General features: G+C 41.0%; 1 protein-coding gene across 1 annotated transcript in view; it reads right to left on the reverse strand.

Annotated features, from left to right (window-relative positions):
* Oxct1 (3-oxoacid CoA-transferase 1) overlaps positions 1-19,411 on the reverse strand; it is a 130,558-nt gene that overhangs the window by 79,319 nt on the left and 31,828 nt on the right. The window contains exon 7 of the mRNA XM_021182934.3: positions 18,125-18,185. Coding sequence (XP_021038593.1) covers positions 18,125-18,185 — 61 coding nt within the window. The remainder of the gene's footprint in view (positions 1-18,124; positions 18,186-19,411) is intronic.

A 19,411-nucleotide genomic window follows, 5' to 3' on the forward strand; every position in this document is an offset into this window, starting at 1 on the left:
GAAACAGCCCAATGGCTTCTTTTGTAATTTGTAATTACTGTTTTTTTTAAATGTAAACATAGTTTATAAATATTACTTTTCATCTTCACCATCACTAATAAAAAGTCCAAACATCCTAGTGTGGCCTAGTCTGGTATTTTGCTCACAAACTGTCTGACCAAAATTAAATAAATAAATAATTCACAACGTGTACTTTCGTAGGATGTAAGCGCATTCCCAAAGTCCAATTTCTACTTGCCCTTTCTTTTCCAAGTGAAAACTTATTATGTCTTTATCAAATCTGGAGAAATAATTAAACGGAGTACATCTAACCAAAAAAGTCAAATAGTTCTAACATTTTCATTCAAAACACTAGTCGATAATAGTAACAAGAAAAATTACATCATTATCACAGACTCCAGGAAAGTCAGAGGGACATGGTATAATTAACAGAATGAAAATGAGGACAGCTCTCAGTGAGGAGAGTTATGGACACTGGACAATTAAAACCTGTGAAGTTTTCTAGCCACAGACTGGAGTTGTGGTGTTGCCAAATGAAACTTAACAGTTCAAACCAAAACTTTGAATGGTTACTCTCAAAGACTTCCCCTTCCATTTGGAGCTATTAATCATCCTTGGAGCTTTTTAAAAATAATCTAAGAACACAAAGTAACACATAAGGTAAATAGTGGAACTGAATTAAATGCTAACACCCGAGAGCACAGGAGATGTTGCTAAGTCTGAACAGGGTGGCTTGAGTCCAGTTTGTGAGTGACTGCATGATTGCTGCATATGACATCACTCAGTGATCTGGGTGAAGCAGAGTTTTCACCTCCCGTCCTCCTCTAGTGCTCTCCATTCTTCAGTTTCTCTGTAGCAGCTAGGACAATGCAGCCCCGGGTCATTTCAGTAAGGAACTTTCAACCTGTTTGGCTTTCCTGATTTAGGTGAGGGAGCCATAAAATGCAAAAGTCAACAAACCTCAGAACAAAATGGCCTTTTCCCTCCCTGTGTCTAAAACTATAGCATTCAGCCCCGGAGAGATGTACTCACATTCGTCACATTCCCCACTATGACTTGAGCATTAAGATCAAACTGCCTGTCCCTTAATAAGAGCAGAAGAACCATACGATGAGCTTTTCCAAAGATCACTGCTTGGCTCCAGACTTTTACCATAAGCAATAACAACATACAAGAGAAAGCAAGGTCTTAACGCTGTCTACTTGACATGTGCAGCTCATCCCTGAAACTCAACAGGGTATTTACGTTAAAGCCTTATCTTTTAAAAAAATAGATTATAACATCTAATTACAATATTTCTCTCTCTTTCTTTCCTCCCTCCAATTTCTCCACTAAAGAAAAGTAGGTATGGCTGGTTGATATAAGTAGACATGGTGTGGTGGCACCCACATACAATCATAGCACTTGAGGTAGTGGCCCTCCTCAGCAATGTGGTATATTCCAGGCCAGCCTGAAAACCAACCAACTAGCAAACAACCAAAATAAATGGTGTCAATACTTTGTAAAGAAACTTCTGTTCTTATTCCTTATGGTCCTTGTGCGATGAATTTCAATGCCCTCTATGATTTAAATAATAATAATAATAATAAAGACAATAAACAGTGCTACAAAGAGAATATGAGATGAGAAGTCAGGCATTAAATCCCTGCCTTGAGATTAAGACTATATGTCCTTATGGAAACCATGGAAGGTCAATCTCTAAAATATGAAAGTTAAGGTGCACATGGTGTCTAACAGTGGCTCGACTCCTCCCAGGCTGTAAGTCTGCCTTGCTTCCTGAATATTCTGTAAACGAGTCCATAAAGGATGCACATTATCTTTTAAATTCTTCTGGGTCACTGACACACTGGATCAATCTGTTCCCGATTCCTGGGCACACTCTGGTAAGTGCCACACATGATTTTAATTCTGTGCCACACCGTTTATCTCCCTCCCACTCTCAGTCCTTGGCACACCAATTTCCTCCTGACTAGCAAAGCAGTTGGACTCACAAGGGCAGAGTATGTGCCACCCATCTCTAGCCTTTTACATACCTCATTAACTAACATTACAGTTTGCTCTACGTCAGCTGGATAATAAAAAGTCTCCTAAATGAGATATACTATCTCTTCCAGCCAGCATTAAGCTGTGCACCTGAAGATAAGATGATCCTGGAGAAGTCGGAGGAAGCTGGTCACCGTAATAAGGAAGGGAATTACAGAACATCTGGGAGTGCAGTATTGTATCTCAGCACAGGACCTGACGATGGCCTCAAATATAAAGCCGCCAGAAAGAAGCACTGAGAAAAAACACATTTTTATTTTCTTACACTGAAGCATGATAATGATGTCGATCAAGCAGAATGGGCAGAGCCTTTCCCAGTTTGGGAAGTGGTGCTTATATTGTAAAATGTCTGGCTCGGAGCCTCGAACATCACTTAATGAGCACCTATACTATGTGCCGCACATCATGCCGCATGCTAGCCACGCAGAGATAAGTTATGACGAGGTCATAGGAGGTACGTTCATGGAAAAGAAACACAGACAGATAATCATGGTATACTACAGCAAAGAGTGCTATGAAGGAGAGAGTCACACAGAGAACAGAAAGGACAATGAAGAGAACAGAGAGGAAATCCAAGGCAGCAGGGCTGTCAGGACAAAGGCATGGGTCACAAAAAAGTTGGAAGCTGTTTGTAAAATGTGGAAAGATGCTACTTGGGAAAGATTTAGGGGATGCATAGGGGCTAGAGGGGGTCAGAAAAAAAGGTTTGGAATGTTTAAGTGCAATAGTGAACCTAATTTTGGAAGAGTATCAGAAGTGACAACTGCTCACTTGAACAACAACAACAAAATGTGATTTTCTTCATCCTTGAGAAAATACACAAGTTCGCCTTAGCTAATGTCACAGGAGCAGTTTCTGTTCATTACTGTGGCTTTTCTCCAAGAAAAAAAATTTTTAAATCATGGCAATTACCTTCTCTTGTTACTCTTATCAGTTTTTGACTATGCACCTGGACTCTTCTCGAGGACTAGTAACACACACACACACACACACACACACACACACAAACAGTGAGTCTGAATATGTTCTAATTTTAGCAGGCTGCTATGTGCAGCATCCTCAGCCTACCAGAATGATGCAAATGAGTTTACAAGAGATAACCGCTAGCACCGAAAAAGATCAATGGGAAATGCTTACTGATTTTCTTCTCATATATTTCATGCTAAAATCATTTATGAAAGCTATGACTCTGAAACACTTTCTTCATTCAGAGATATTCGTAAACAATAACAAGACACCCTAGAGATTAACTCCTTCTTTTAAAAAAAGTTAATTTAAAATACTAAACAATCTTGCACAAGCCCTAATTATCACTTCAGTTGTAGAGTTGACCTATATTTGAAGTGAAAAAAAAAGAAACAAACATTTTGACAAGGTCTCTAAAAGGAGTGAGGAAAGCCAGTATTATTTTTAGTGAGAGTGATTTTAAACCCCCAGCTAAATTCTTAACACAACATTGGCTGAATTGATAAGTAGGCCAGAAGTTGTTAGCTAAGAGGAAATGGGATTTTTATCCCTTTTGCAGCAAGATGGTTTTATAAGAGCCTCCTTGGTATATGTCAGTCACACTGTACTTATTTAATAACCATTTCAGAAGACAGAATAAGTAAGGATTACAAAAATCATCGTGCCATATTAAAAATAATACCCTCTGGTCCATCTTTTCTTTATGTGAGCAAAATCCACATTCTCATTTGCTACCAGATGATTGTATAAGAAATTGTAACCATGAGTTTTCAAGAGCTGACTCAAAATAGGAAAACCACCGACGGAGCGTTTGACTGGCGTTTTATTCAGGGAACAGGCTCTGTAGGAACAGCTGCTGGTCATGGTGACCTTCCTCCACATTCACTTCAGTAACTGGGAGGTGCCTTAGGTTCACCTTGCTCTTCCTACTCCAGGCTACGACCTAGTTGCAGACAGCCACATCCTTTTGGGGGAAGTCAAGCAGACAGACAGGAAGATTCTCCAGGATGCTAGGTTCAAACTCCGAGTGTCATGGACATGAGTACCAACCACACTCCTAAACCTTATCATGCTCCCTCTGAAACAATTCTTCATCAAAATGGGAGACTCAAGAAGATTTGGCTCCAGCTAAAGAGTTTCCAAAGTGCTGTAAAAGTAATATGGAGGCTATCAGGAAAGAGAAGACATTAATGGTCTTACCTGGGCTGGATCCGGAGTCCCAAAGTACTGACCTGCCAAGGGGCAATAGTAGCAGGACTATTGCAGGTGGGGTGGAGTGTTAGAGGGGGGTGGGGTGGGGTGTTAGAGGGGGTGGGGTGGGGTGTTAGAGGGGGTGGGGTGGGGTGATTTCTTACTGAGCCATGCTCTACAGGAGGGAATTCATGGTACTGAATAAATCTGGTCTAGAACCCATGGCTTGGGAGGTCACTGGCTATGGGAGAAACTTAATCATTTTGCCAAATGGTCCTGTTGCCAAAGTTCCTTCTAAATCTTTATGTCTATATGCATATATTATGCTGCTCTCAATGTTGGTGAGAGAGGCTTTTTCCAGTGGGCAGCAGTTAATGCAGAGACCCTTAACCTAACAACGCACTGAGGATAGGCAATGGTGAGGGCTCAGCAGTAGACAGGACACTGATATCGACCTCTTTCCCAGGAAAGTTCAGGGAACATCACCGAGAAAAGGAGCAGAGAGGAAGAACCGGAGGATGCGAAGAAGTACTGAGGTTGCTGCACTAGATAGTAGATGCAAGCCAGATAGTACTCCACGCGTAAATTCACAAAGAAAACGAGCGAGCAAGCACGTGATTAATAATCACCTTCCCTTGTCATCCAAGGCACAAAGTTAAAACTACAAGACAGTATTTTTACCTACCAAATTATCCAAAACATGTTTAAAATATTATATTCATATTGTCAAGAAGAGCTCAAAATTATACTTTTACATGTCACTGTAGGTATTACTTTTATACGTAAGAATGTGGCAACACATATTTGCCAGAACTTTTTTTTTTTAAATACACACAGACATACACACCGTAGCAGTAGGGTGGATGGGGGGGTGGGTAATGATCAAAGAAATATTTCTAATAAAGCATCAGGAAAAATAGTGAAGATGGAAAGCATGAAATGAAGAAATAGATTTGTTAATATAAACTTTACTGTAACAATGTATCCTTCTTTGGGGAAATATTTGGAGACACTGCAAAAACACATTTAATGTTTTATCGGCTGAAAAATATAGAAAAAAAGTCTTAATTTTATGAAAAGAAAATAAAGATGTTTTCAGAGAGGAACTAACAAAATTTAGCCAAGACACTGTTGACTTCACTTTCCCAAGATTCCTTGGCTTCAGGCAGGAAGATTCTCCACATTAATTCTATTGCATCCTCATTCCAATGTCTTTAGACTTTGAGCCATGAGAAATTATGTAAAATACCCAGTGAAATACCTTAACTTCTACCATATGCAAACATCTACAGCAATAAGAACAAAATATGAAAAGAGCTTCTGTAGGGTTAGTGTCCCAATCTGGAGTGTAAAATTAGATTAAAGAATAATAAGAAGAAATTTTAAAACCCTGGCAAAGCATGATACCATCACTAGGTCAGTAAAAATAGCAGTCCAAAGAAGGACCTAGATGGGAAAATGTTTCACATTGAATGAATTCCCAACCATTGAGTTGGACCCAACTCTAGACAGACAGCTGCTGTGGGTTACCCCAAAATAAGTGTCACTATGGCACCATTGGGGTTCCCTTGCCAACCATTTTGGGAGTTTGTAGGCTTCAAAGCTAATTTGAATTTGTAATTGCTTTCCTTCCTTGGCAGCTTACATAGCACCTCAAGATACCACAAGAGCCAGTCCTTGGGGAGAAAGCTACCAGGTCAGTTCCAGCTAACTTCCTTCAAGTCCTGTGTCTCAAGTATGTGGTGTCTTCAGTTCAGGGATTGTCTTAGTTAGGGATTCTACTGTTGAAGTGAAACACCATGACCAAAAAGCAAGTTGGGGAGAAAAAAGTTCATGTGGCTTACACTTCCTCCATATTGCTGTTCATTATCAAAGGAAGTCAGGATAAGAACTCAAACTGGGCAGGATCCTGGAGGCAAGAGCTCATGCAAAGGTCATGAAAGAGTGTTGCTTACTGGCTTGCTTCCCCTGACTTGTTCAGCTTGCTTTCTTATGAAACACAGGACCACCAGCTGAGGGATGGCATCACCCACAATGGACAGGGCCTACTCCATTGATTACTACTTGAGAAAATGCCTTACAGGTGGATCTCATGAAGGCATTTCCTCAACTGAGGTTTGTTCCTCTCTGTTGACTCTAGCCTGTGTCAAGTTGACATAAAACCAGCCAGTGCAGGAAAGGGCCTTACCTTCAAGCTCTGGGAGGCAATAGAGGATAACAGCAAGAGCCTATATGGTCTAGAGAGTCTATTGGACATCCCTGGTCTGTGTTTTATAAAAAGAGGATCATCAACTGTGGAGCATAACTATACAAAACACAAACACACACACACACACGAGGAGTTGGAGCAGAAAGAAGAGGTGGAAATGATATAAATACTGTACTCATTTATGAAATTCTCAAAAATATTAAAAATTGAAAACATGAATGCATCCTATGGACAGAAAGGAGGAAAGAAGTGAATCCAGCCATAAACTAGCTGATTTTTGCCAACAGAATTGGTTCAAGCCTTTTCTGTTATTGAAAAGGAAATCATGTTACTGTAACCTGATTAGAGGCTTTACTGTAACACAATAATGAGGGACACACAAGTAAACTTCACAGACATGTTTCTAACTAAAAGGAAAATGGGCATCCAAATGTCACAATTTGGTGACAGACCAAGGTCTCACCCACTCTGTCCATCTCTCCTCCCTTCCAACTAAAATGTCAGGTAAAAAATATACATGGTAGCCTTTGAAAACTGCAGGGACACAGGAAGACCCCAGTCATGCATCTTGAACCCCATCAAGGTGGAAACGTCCTCAGCCTGAATCCCAGAGTTGCTGTTCTCATGGCTGTCCATCTGTGTGCTTAAGTACTGGCCTACAGATACAAGGTTAACCAAGTAGAAATGATAGACTCTAGTAGAAAATGGGTCGGTCTATCAGCATCTAATTATAGATCAGTTAAGTCAGATTTATTGACACAGATATCAAGAACATAAAGAGATTGGAACAACCACAGCTGGAGAAGCCAGGTACTGTATATAAATTACCCTCTCCTGAGGAGTACCCCAAAACAAGCCTACAAATTCTGCAGCCAATCACCACAGCTACAGAAATTCATACAGTAGCTTCACACATCACTGTTGTGTCTCAATTCTACCCAAGTTCAATGACTTTGAAAGGTGTAATACTGACTGGTATTTAATATGTTCAGATTAAAAATGGACATTAAGTTGCAATGAAGAGTCTTCAACCACTTTTATGCCAACAGTTATTGTTTTCTATACTCCCCCATGAGCTACACACTGCTATGACCATGTAGTCCTCTTCCTCTTTCTCAAATAACCCTCTAAAATGAAAGGAGCATTTTTAGCTCTGAGGTAGTACAAAAATAGGCCACGGGTTATATAAGTTTTGTTTTAAGTCAAAATAATTACACCATATAGAAAATAGTACAGAGAAACACATAGCTATATAAGATAAGATTCAGCCATTCTTTTAAAACAAATCACAGCTCAACAAGCTTTGTTCTTCTGATTTACTGAAGTAGTTACTAAAATAGGAACACTATACACCCAACAAAGGTAAAGGCCACTGTTAATAAGATAAGGAGCTCTGCTCTCCTACACAGGGTCAAAGCCTGTTAACTACCAATGAGCCATCATATTTATCCTAATAACATTTAAATACCTACCTTTAGATGTTCAAGTCGCTAAAAGAGGAATTTGTAAAGCCTAGAAAATTATAAATAGTTACAAAGTAAAAAGCTGGAAATAGCTAGAATAAATTCACCAATCCATCAAAAAAATGATATATTATTAAAATGACTTTGTCTTCCAGGATCTCTGAGCTAACAATAAGAAACTGAACCTAACTTTTGGGAGGATAATGGCGCACAAATCACTTGCTGTAATGGGTGTTTCTACCTCACAATGCAACCAACTGCATTGTGCGGGAGATAATAGAACTCTCTCACAAAAGTTGCTACATTGTTGCCAAGCAACAAGAAATAAAGTGTCAAGATTAGTACTTTGTTTTATATATCTTTATCATCAATGAACCTTGTTTCTATTCTGCCATTCTCCATGCAAATGGTCATCGGGCTAAGACTTATATTTAGTAATCCACAATAGTCACTAACCACACCAAAAAAAAAAAAAGATGTAGATAGCAGGCATTCAGCAAGTCTATATTTTATATTTATTAATATTATAGTAATTTTATTAGTGAGATTATTTCACCAAGCAGATAAACACAATATGTCTTCATTAAATACATCTCCATTAGAATCCAAAATTCTTTTAAACCAAGCTGACCAATCATGAAAATTCAAGGAAATAAGCAGTCTCTAAATACTTCAATACCCTAAAAAAACAGCTCATTTAATAGAGCTATGTTAGGCTATTAGCAGGCTTTCTGTCAAAACGGTCTACAACTGGCCACATTTGAAAAACAGCACTTATATTTATAGATATTTCTTTTAGAGAGGATGAGCAAAGAAAAATAAAAGTGAAGAAGCATAAATAACTGAAAACTTATGAAGAAAACAAGTGCAAGTTCATACAAGTTAGTGGGTCTAAAAGCAAAGCAACACATGGGTATGATCTCCATCCCTCTCACGTCTCTGCTACAAGAAGCAAGGCTGTCAACAGCATACTGCCTTCAGAGGGAAGGGTCGCCAGTCACACAGTCCTTCCTTGTTAAAGCAAACAGCTCTCTTAGCACTTTCCTCTCTGGGTTCCACACAACTGCTCAAAAACGGGGGTTTCGGGGGTGGATTCAAGAGGATCAGATTATACTGTTTAATTTCTCCTCTTTTTTCCACTCTTGTTTTGTGAATCAGGGTCTTACTATGTTGTCCAGGCTGGCCCTGGACTCACTGTGTGGTCCAGGCTAGCCTCAAACATGCAATCCTCCCACCACCACCACCCTCCCTGGGTGCTGGGACGATAGGTCTGTACCACCACGTCTGGCAGTGTAAACTGTTTCTTTTGTGGTCTCATTCTTCTCATGGGCTAGCGGAAACAGAGAGATCTGTGGGGTTAATACTAAAGTGCACAGAAGGGCATTCACACACAGAATGTCAAGTTTGACATTCTGGCCAAGTTCTCATAAACACTGTGTCTCCACATGCCAATCAGGGTTGTTTATATGAATGACTTCTGCACAGGTGTGAGCAATTGTTACCTGTGTGTAGTATGAATATTTGAAACTGGAGCTTTCTAGAATAATTCCTCAATATGGTTAAAAGCATGTGTCCCGCAGGGACAGAAGCGTTAATTCTTGTTGTCACTCTGTTTACACCATGTTTGTCCTTCATGGTCCATTGGAGACAGCCTGAATCCCACTGCTGTTGCAACTTTGTGTCAAGTCCTTAATAAACTCAAGATTTAAAATAAAAGATGGAGAGATGGCTCCGCAGTCAGGAACACAGGCTGCTCTTCCCAAGGACATCGGTTCAGAGCCCAGCACCCACATACCAGCTGATAGCCTTCTGTAACTCCAGTTCCGAGAGCTCAGAGGCCCTCTTTGGCCTCTGAGGGTGCTGAGCACACCAATGGTGTGCAGCTAGATCTATGTGAAGGCAAAACACCCATATGCATTAAATAAAACATAAAAATTAACCAAATAGAAAGCCATTTGAGAGGAGAGGAACCACGTCTGCCCCCGAGATGCTTTCATTTTCTCTAAAGCAACAGGAGCAAGGTCAGTCTCCAGTGTTGACACACAAATCGTTCTGCTTCATGAAGATGATGACAAATCCACAGGATCCACTGAAGTAATTAAGCCACCTGGCTAAAAGCCACTGTGTTCCCACATTCTGTCATAGAGGGGAAGAATAACCACTCTGATCACTGCTGTGCTAAGATAATTCATGAGGCTTTATTAACGCAAAGGTCTTTAAACAGAGCAAGGAGTCACAAAACCTAAAATGTTCCAGTCTCACAATCACATTCTCTCCTCATCTGAGCCTCACTGTCAGACTTCCACATTATTCTGTTGTCTGTTACTATAACAAAGTAACCTGTCTATGGAAAATGCAGGGACAAAGGGTGGAGCAGAGACTGAAGGAAAGGCCATCCAGAGACTGCCCCACCCAGGGATCCATCCCACATACAGACACCAAACCCAGACACTATTGCGAATGCCAATAAATGCTTGCTGGCAGGAGCCTGATAAAGCTGTCTCCTGAGAGGCTCTCCCAGTTCGTGACAAATACAGATACAGATGCTCAAAGCCAACCATTGGACCAAGCACAGGGTTCCCAATGGAGGAGTTAGAAAAAGGACTGAAGGAGCTGAAGGGGTTTGCAGCCCCATAAGAGGAACAACAATATGAACCAACCAGTACCCCCAGAGTTCCCAGGGACTAAACCACCAACCAAAGAGTACACATGGAGGGACCCATGGCTACAACAGCATATGTAGCAGAGAATGGCCGTATGTGGCATCAATGGGAGGGTAAGAGCTTGGTCCTGTGAAGGCTCAATGGATGCCCCAGGGTAGAGGAATGCCAGGGCAGGGAGACAGGGGTAGGTCAGTGGGTGGGAGGGGGCACACTGTCATAGAAGCAGGAGGAGGGGACATGGGATAGAAATTTGCGGAGGGGAAACCGGGAAGGGAGACAAAAATCAGTAACTGAGACAATGTACGTAATAGACAAAAACAAGTTGTTCAGTATGTAAGCTTAGCGACAAGAAGTCAAAACTAGGTGACTCATCAGCACTGCCTCTGCTGAGGGCTCCCTTGACTGCAGTACAACATGGAGACAAACTCACTCCACAAGACTAGTGTTAATCGTTCTTGTCTTTACTTTTTTGAATTTTTTAATTGGATATTTTATTTATTTGCATTTCAAATGTTCTCTTTCCCGATTTCCCCCCAAAAGCCCCTATCCCATCCCCCCCCTTCCTGCTTCTATGAGAGTGTGCCCCTCCCACCTCACTGCCCTCACATTCCCCTACACTGGGGCCTTCACAGGACCAAGGGCCTCCCCTCCCATTGATGCCCAACAAGGTCATCCTCTGCTACATATGCAGCTGGAGCCATGGGTCCCTCCATGTGTACTCCTTAGTTGGTGGTTAAGTCTCTGGGAGCTCTGGTTGGTTCATATTGTTTTTCCTCCTATGGGGTTGCAAACCCCTTCAGCTCCTTCAGGCCTTTCAGACCATGAGCCTAGGTGGGTCACACCCAAACCCTAAGAAAGCCTTAAGATTTCATGGGAACTATTATAAAATGTCCTAAAAATAGAAATTAAATTTTACCTAGCTCTGAAGAAGATATAATCATTACCCTATCAAGAACGTTGCTGATGTAAGACTGTCGCCTACCACCCTGCCCAGAAGAGAAGACAACTGGAGCATACTTATGATCAAAACACATAATATGCATTTATGAAATTCTCAATAAAAATTATTTTTCAAAACCCTATAAATGGGTTAGAGAGATGCCTTAGCAGTTAAGGATGCTGTTCTCCTAGGGGACCTGGGTTCAATTCCCCAACACCTACATAATGGCTCACAACCATCTAGCTCCAGCTCCTGTGGATCCAATGCACTTATCTGGGTTTTTTTTTTGTTTTTGTTTTTTTTTTAGGCACAGATTGCATGTGATATATGAATGGAAAATAGCCACACACATAAAATAAAAATAAAGGTTAAAAATATTGAAGATTCCAGCTGGGCATGATGGCACATGCCTTTAATTCCTGAACTTGGGATAAGAAGCAGGTAGATCAATGTAAGTTCAAAGCCAGCCTAGTCTACAAAGCTAGTTCCAGGACAGCCATAGGCTGTTACACAGAGAAACCTCATCTTGAAAAACCAAAACCAAACAAAAACAATCAAACAAACAAAACTAAGAGAAAAAAGCCATCACAGAGGCTTTTCACTGAACACATTGTTTATGAACTGTTTCTTTCCTTGACATTTCCTAGACCTTTTTCCATCGATGTTTAACAACATCATTACATGCTCTCTGTTTCACTTATTTAGTCTGCAGAATAAAAGTTCCCTGAGGGTAGAGAGCTCTCTCTCCTTCATGTTCACGGTGAATTTGCAGCACCCAGAGACGTGCTGGGCATGCTGGAATGTCAGAGCATGGGTGAATTTGTCTTAAACATCACTGAGACATTATCTAGCACTCGTCTCAAGATAAGACAGGTGAGGGAGAGATGGAGATGAGGATGGAGCAGGAAGGATGATGGACACCCAACTGCATAGAGTGTTGGGCTGAGGAGGGGGCACTGCTGTCTCTGCTCACAGTTATGCATGTTCACAGTCCTTGAAAACATACATCTTAAACATAATATTGCAACATCATTTGCATCTCAGTCTGCACCTTTCCGTACTCTCTACCCAGACACAACATGTGTCAGCTTGGAGGATGGCAGATGTCCCCTAATCTTTTATTCAAGTCACCCTCCGAAAGAGATGGGGTTTGCCTGTCATTGGCACAGAACATGAAGTCACAGTTTTCAAAGCTTCGCTCTTACAGATATGACAAAAAGAATCCTTAGGATATCATTTTGGAAAACACATTTTTAAACCTCCTTATGACACAGAACTTTCAAAAGAGGGAGACTGAAAACATATAATTATCCTCATGGTGGTTGCCTCTGGGAAGAAGGCAGGCTCTTATCTTCAATAGACAATTCCTAGGTCTTCAATCTTTGTAAGCCAAGCAGGTGGAGTGTACATATTTGTATGTGGCTATTATCTTGTGATGCAAAACAATTATTTTGATAGGCAATTATATAAATATACGTAAATAGAAAGAGTATGAAACAGAAATGAGTTTAGCTTGTGAAAACGAATATGAAAAGTAACAAAGATAGATAGTTGAAAAGGTGTTGTGTAAATCTTTGTTTTATAGCACCAACTTAAACACAGGCTGACAGCTCTGATGCACACACACAGCACAGACTGATGCCATGCACACACACACACACACACACACACACACACACACACACATTTTTTAAAAACTAATAAAACAGGTTATTTCAGTCACAGGCGGCACTGGCAGCCTTCTGTCGTTGAGTCAGATGACCCTTTTCTGACAAGCGCGTACAGTGCACTCCAGGCTGCATCATCAGCTGTCTCCTGAGTGAAGCACTCTCTGCCCTCCTCTAGGTGTTCTATATTAAGCATTAAAAAAGGAAAAGAAGGAAAAATAAACAGAGAAAAGGACAGGGTTGAGCGTGTTATGCACACAGACAGCTGGGACAGGGTGTCACGGGGAGTTGGGAAGTTGACAAGAGTTTTCCTGAGACGGACCCAAACAGACCTCAATGAGCCAGCCCAGGAGACCAGACAGCCATGGCTCCTCCTCGTTGTTCATGTGCAGCACAACATCCAGGAGTCACTCTGGGCTGGTTTTACTCATCAGCTTGTGAAATTCATTAGGGACGACTTCACCCACTCAGAGAGAGAGGTCTAAAATAACAGTCTGGGGCTAAAACAAGAAACATCTCTCTGGCTTGTGTGCCAGCATGTGTGCCCACTTCTACTGTCTCTCTTAAATAATCACCCAGTTCCTTCACAGGGCCAGACATACTCAACCAGAATGGGGTAGGCTGCAGCTTCATGGGGAAGCACTCAAATGGTTGCTGCCTTTCAGAAAGATACGTGTGATGGCGTTCACACATTGCCGTTCACTTCTTTGCTTGTATGTGTCATAAGGCTGGCTGTATAGGATGCATCAGAAAGAGAAAACATATCTCTAAATGTAAGACTGTCATCTCTACAAGGTAAAAATAATAATTCATATCAAAGGTGATTTGATTTTCTCCTTTACATAAACATGCTGGCTTATTTCTTGGTGCAAGACATTTATCATAAATAAACTGTTATATAATCTTGGTGCATGACTTACAGAATTCAAACACTTGGTAGATAAAATCAGGGAGATCAAATGTCCAAGTATTATTTGGGCAATAAATAGAGTTAAGACAATTACCTTTGTCTGTGCTATCTGAACTACAGTATCTGAACAATACTTCCCACTGTGTAAGATACTGTTTGCAGTGCTAGAGTGACCTCCAAGGGCCAGATGTGGGGAAAACTGAAAAAACGCTCAATAGAATGAGCAGAATCCAGGAGAAAAGACTGAGTAAATTCAGAGGGCTCCTGCTCACAGGCTGACTCAAAGTCACCTTCAAGGTAGATGGCATCGGTGACAAAGAAAGCTTCCGGAACACTGACAACAACCATGACATACCTGCTTGATTCTGGTTCAGTATCACCCAAGAGTTTGAAACTTTACCCATTTGTGCTGACTTGAAGTATATTACATAACATGGTAGACAAGAGCAAATGTCATCCTTCCATTTGCGGATCCATGCAGTGACGTAGTTAAAAATCACAGTGCACCGAAGGAGTGTGCAGTGTCCGGCATGTAACATGGTTTTAGTTATCATCATGGTCAACATTTAGCATCCAGAATAATAGGAAAATGGAATGATCTCCCAGTTTCATTTAAATGCCACACCTCTAATGAATTCCCAAGCATCCTTTCCATTCAGACTATCACAAAACAGTTACATGAGATAGAAGAGAGAGATCCTAGCAATCTGAAGGGCAAGAAAGATAATGGGCTTAACAGAACACAGAAAAGAACAAGAAAGCACAGCTCTGGGGTCCTCACTCTACTCAGAGTAATGCAAACATCAAAAAGTTACAATAAAACTTCTCATCTGAAATGTGAAGATTTCAAACAAAAAAAAATCAATTCCAAATTATTTTCTATTTTTGAGAACACTGTTTTAAGTTCAGCTAAGTCTGTGGACCCTTTACGGAGAGCATACAGAGGAGGTAGGCTTAATACTCCTATTGCTTAATACTCCTATTAGGCTGTTCTGCTTAAATTCCTCAGACAGAATGGTGTACGAATTGAATCTTGACCCCTTATTCTGAAAGAATCATTTGCTTGCTTGTCTGTCTGTTATATGGGTGTTTGGCCTGCACACATACACACTAGAGGAGGGAATCAGATTTCATGATACTAAAGTTTGTTTACATGGGTGTTTGGCCTGCACACATACACACTAGAGGAGGGAATCAGATTTCATGATACTAAAGTTTGTTACATGGGTGTTTGGCCTGCACATATACACACTAGAGGAGGGAATCAGATTTCATGATACTAAAGTTTGTTACATGGGTGTTTGGCCTGCACACATACACACTAGAGGAGGGAATCAGATTTCATGATACTAAAGTTTGTTACATGGGTGTTTGGCCTGCACACATACACACTAGAGGAGGGAATCAGATTTCATGATACTAAAGTTTGTTACATGGGTGTTTGGCCTGCACACATACACACTAGAGGAGGGAATCAGATTTCATGATACTAAAGTTTGTTACATGGGTGTTTGGCCTGCACACATACACACTAGAGGAGGGAATCAGATTTCATGATACTAAAGTTTGTTTACATGGGTGTTTGGCCTGCACACATACACACTAGAGGAGGGAATCAGATTTCATGATACTAAAGTTTGTTACATGGGTGTTTGGCCTGCACATATACACACTAGAGGAGGGAATCAGATTTCATGTCTGTTTTGTTGTCTGTTTGTTTGTTTACATGGGTGTTTGGCCTGCACACATACACACTAGAGGAGGGAATCAGATTTCATGATACTAAAGTTTGTTTACATGGGTGTTTGGCCTGCACATATACACACTAGAGGAGAGAATCAGATTTCATGATACTAAAGTTAGACAGACTTCAGTTATAGTTAGTTGTGAGCTCTCATTCAGGAAATTGAACTTCGGACCTAGGAAAGAGTTGCTACTGCTCTTAGACACTGAGCCATCTCTTCCACCCCACATCCTAACTCAGCCTTTAATCCAGTTTTGTTTAAGGAAGCTTCCCGTGATGAGCATGAATTAGGCAAACACAGGAGTTGCCAGCCACAGGAACTAGTGAGCCTCTGAATGGTGACCAGCATGGCCTTTAGTTTTAACAAAAGCCACATAGGGCGAGTGGCCAGCCTACGATGCAGTCACATTAGTTGAGAATGGCTACCCCAGTGTACCAGCACCAACAGGATCCCAACTAACATGGTTCTGGGTCAGTCAGGACAGGATGCTGTGACAAAGAGGATATTTCTGTGGTAGAACAGGGAGCCTATCTTCAGGCTCAGTTCAGTATCTTTCTCTCTTACAACCAAAGACCCTCTCTTGCTAACTATAATATCTCCTGAATAGCAAAAAGTTTGCTTTCATTCCTATAAGAAAAGCATTGCTGAAAGGAACAGTATTATAGTAGGAGACAAAATTTAAACTCTACCCATGATAATGCCAGCTTCTCCAGTGCCTGCAGGCTAGAAGAGGGTATTGGATGTCCTGAAATAGGAGTTACAGACCATTGTGGGTCATCATGAGGATCCTGAGAATCAAACTCTGGTCATCTCAAAGAACAGCCAGTGCTCTTAACCCCAGCACCTGAAGAGGGAATCTTAGGAAAGTCTGTTAATCATCACTAATGATGATGGAGGGCCTCTCTTGGACAAACAGTCCCGAGTTGTATAATAAAGCAAGCTGAGCAAACCATATGGAGCAAGCTAGTAAGCATCATTCCTCCATGCCCTCTCCTTCAGTTCCTGCCTCTGGGTTCCTGTCTTGAGTTCCTGTCCTGACTTTCCTGGATGATGGACTACAAAATATAAGATAAAATAGACACCCTTTCCTCCCCAAGTTGCTTTTGGTCATGGTGTTTTATCAGATCGCCAGAAACCCTAACTAAGGCAGTCTTTCTTTAGCAATCTACAGATGTGTACCACAGTCTTGTCATTAAGATGATTCAATGAGTAAGGAACAAGATACATAGGTGTGTAAGCCATATGATCTATTTTTCAAATGCACACAATACAGAACCACTGCAAACTAAAACTGGATGGAAGATGTCACATCCCACATCACTGAAAACAAATTGTGCTTCACTTTCTCGTTCAGAAGAAAGTGCTCCTGAAGTGTCTCCATGAAGTAACATCTTAGTCAACTATAGGCAAAGCCAAATATCACACAAAAGATGTCACACAACATGACCATCGGATGAAAAGGCTAGAATACAGTCACATTTCCATACCCCAAAGTGGGTCCTACAAAGTCCTCCCAAAGGAAGATGATGCCAAATTCCAAGTAACATTTGGTTCCAAAGTGATCCTCAAAGCCAAGCTGAGAATCAGTTTGAAGTCTCCTTCACTTATGTATAACCCAAGAGGCAGGAGGTTTTATATGCACCTATCTCTATTCTGGATCTGATAAGTGCTGGCTCTGAAATTGACCAAGCCTCTTTCAAATGCTAAGATGCCCAAAGGTGTCAGTCAATGCCCAGATTCAACCACTCTGAGTAAGCACATTGCAGTAGTTATTTGTTCAACCATCCTGTTAACGAATTCCCAGTATCTACCTCAGACAGCCAATCAATTTCAAGTGGTGTGATTTCCTGCTTTACCAGAATACCATATACTGTTCAGTCATGTACCTATGACTGTACACGTCTGACTGCCGATAAGACTACGGCAGTCCCACAACATCATATGACTAAGTGATAGTGTACCTACCTTAGTTGGAATAAGTCATTCTGTGATATTTGTACAGCATAACATCATTTCTCATTGTATTCTCAGATGATTTCTTGCCATTCAGTGGTACATGACTGCCTATTAACTCATCTTAGGATTTTTCATCTTATTTTGTTCAAAGACCGTATTACTTTTATAAGCCAAACAGAGCTCCGTAGACAGAGCAGCATTCTAGTCAGCACATAGTATGAACAGAAAGCTGTCGACTATTATAGATCTAAATTATATATTAAAGAGAATCTCTCCATATGTGAAATAAAACAAAAACTTGCCTTTATTAGTCCTCCTGAAAACTAATGCAAGAGAATTCCCTCCCCCCATTGCGAAGCCTCATTTCTTACCTCCACCACTGTGGTTCCTGCAGCTTTGCACATCGGCAGATTGAAGTTTCTTGCACTTTTCCTATACCAGACAAGGAGGACAGAAGAGGGAGAAAGATCAGAGACTTGAAAACGCAGACTTTTCGTCTTCAAAGAATCTGCATCGACAGGTGCATGACTTGCACCTATCTTTAAACGTAAAAGATCTCATGGCCATTTCATTCAGTCTGTATGATTTTTATAGTAGGTAGAAGGAAAGACTAATTTTTTTTCATGCTCAGTCAATAGCTTTTACACAGAAAAATGAAGTGGGTATTCATTAATGTCTGAAATTAAACTCCTCCAGTCTTTTAATCAAGATTAGACTTTGCTCCCATAGTGAAATAGTTCTCATAGTGCACTGAGAAACTGCACACACACATAGGGATGTGCACTCCAGGGATGTAGCTTGGTAGTAAAGCACTTACTTGGTGTGCACCAGGACCTCGGCTCTAACCCCTACCACCAGTAAGGAAAAGAGAAAGGGGAAAGTGCTTCACAGAAGGCCTTGTCTTTTCTCCAAAAGAGGAGCCTCTGTTAGCTGACATTATAGGAACCACTCACTGGTGCTGAGTGAGCCTTCTAGTGAGTCCGCAGGAGAGCAAGTTTGGGGTGTCTGGATGAGCTGTCACTCACAGTGGCTGTGAATGGGATTTGCATCCTAAGAATCTAGAGCCCTTGAGCACTGTGCTGAGAGCTTTCACTTCACACCAAAGCTCAGTGACCGTCAGCACCTACACATGGGCAGCTTAGAGCCACCCAAGTTAAGTCTTCAGAAAACACAGCTGGGCATGAGAACACAGGGTGAAATTCTACAAATGTCTTAAGTAATTAACTGTCATTTGGTATATAACTTCACTCATTTTTTTTATAAAGCATCAGAACTCTACAAGCATCACAATAAAGGTCAAAGAAAGCAGGCAAGATGTCAGATGTCTGCCTAGAATTTCCAAAAGTCGTTGTATACCACACGCCTAGAATACAAGGAATCAGAGCATCAATATCTCATTGAGTCCTTCAGAAATAATAAATAAATAAATGAATAAATAAATAACAATGAAAGTGCCACTGACAGTCTGACTGAGCTTGATGCCAAACTACATGTTAAAAATTTTAAAAATTTAAAAAACCACAACCCTTTTTTTTTTTTTTTTTTTGGTTTTTTCGACACAGAGTTTCTCTGTGTAGCCCTGGCTGTCCAGGAACTCATTCCGTAGACCAGGTTGGCCTTGAATTCAGAAATCCCCCTGCCTCTGCCTCCCAAGTGCT

This window comes from Mus caroli, unplaced genomic scaffold, assembly GCF_978045245.1.
Source record: "Mus caroli unplaced genomic scaffold, Mus_caroli_1 scaffold_16, whole genome shotgun sequence".
NCBI classification, from domain to species: Eukaryota; Metazoa; Chordata; class Mammalia; order Rodentia; family Muridae; genus Mus; species Mus caroli.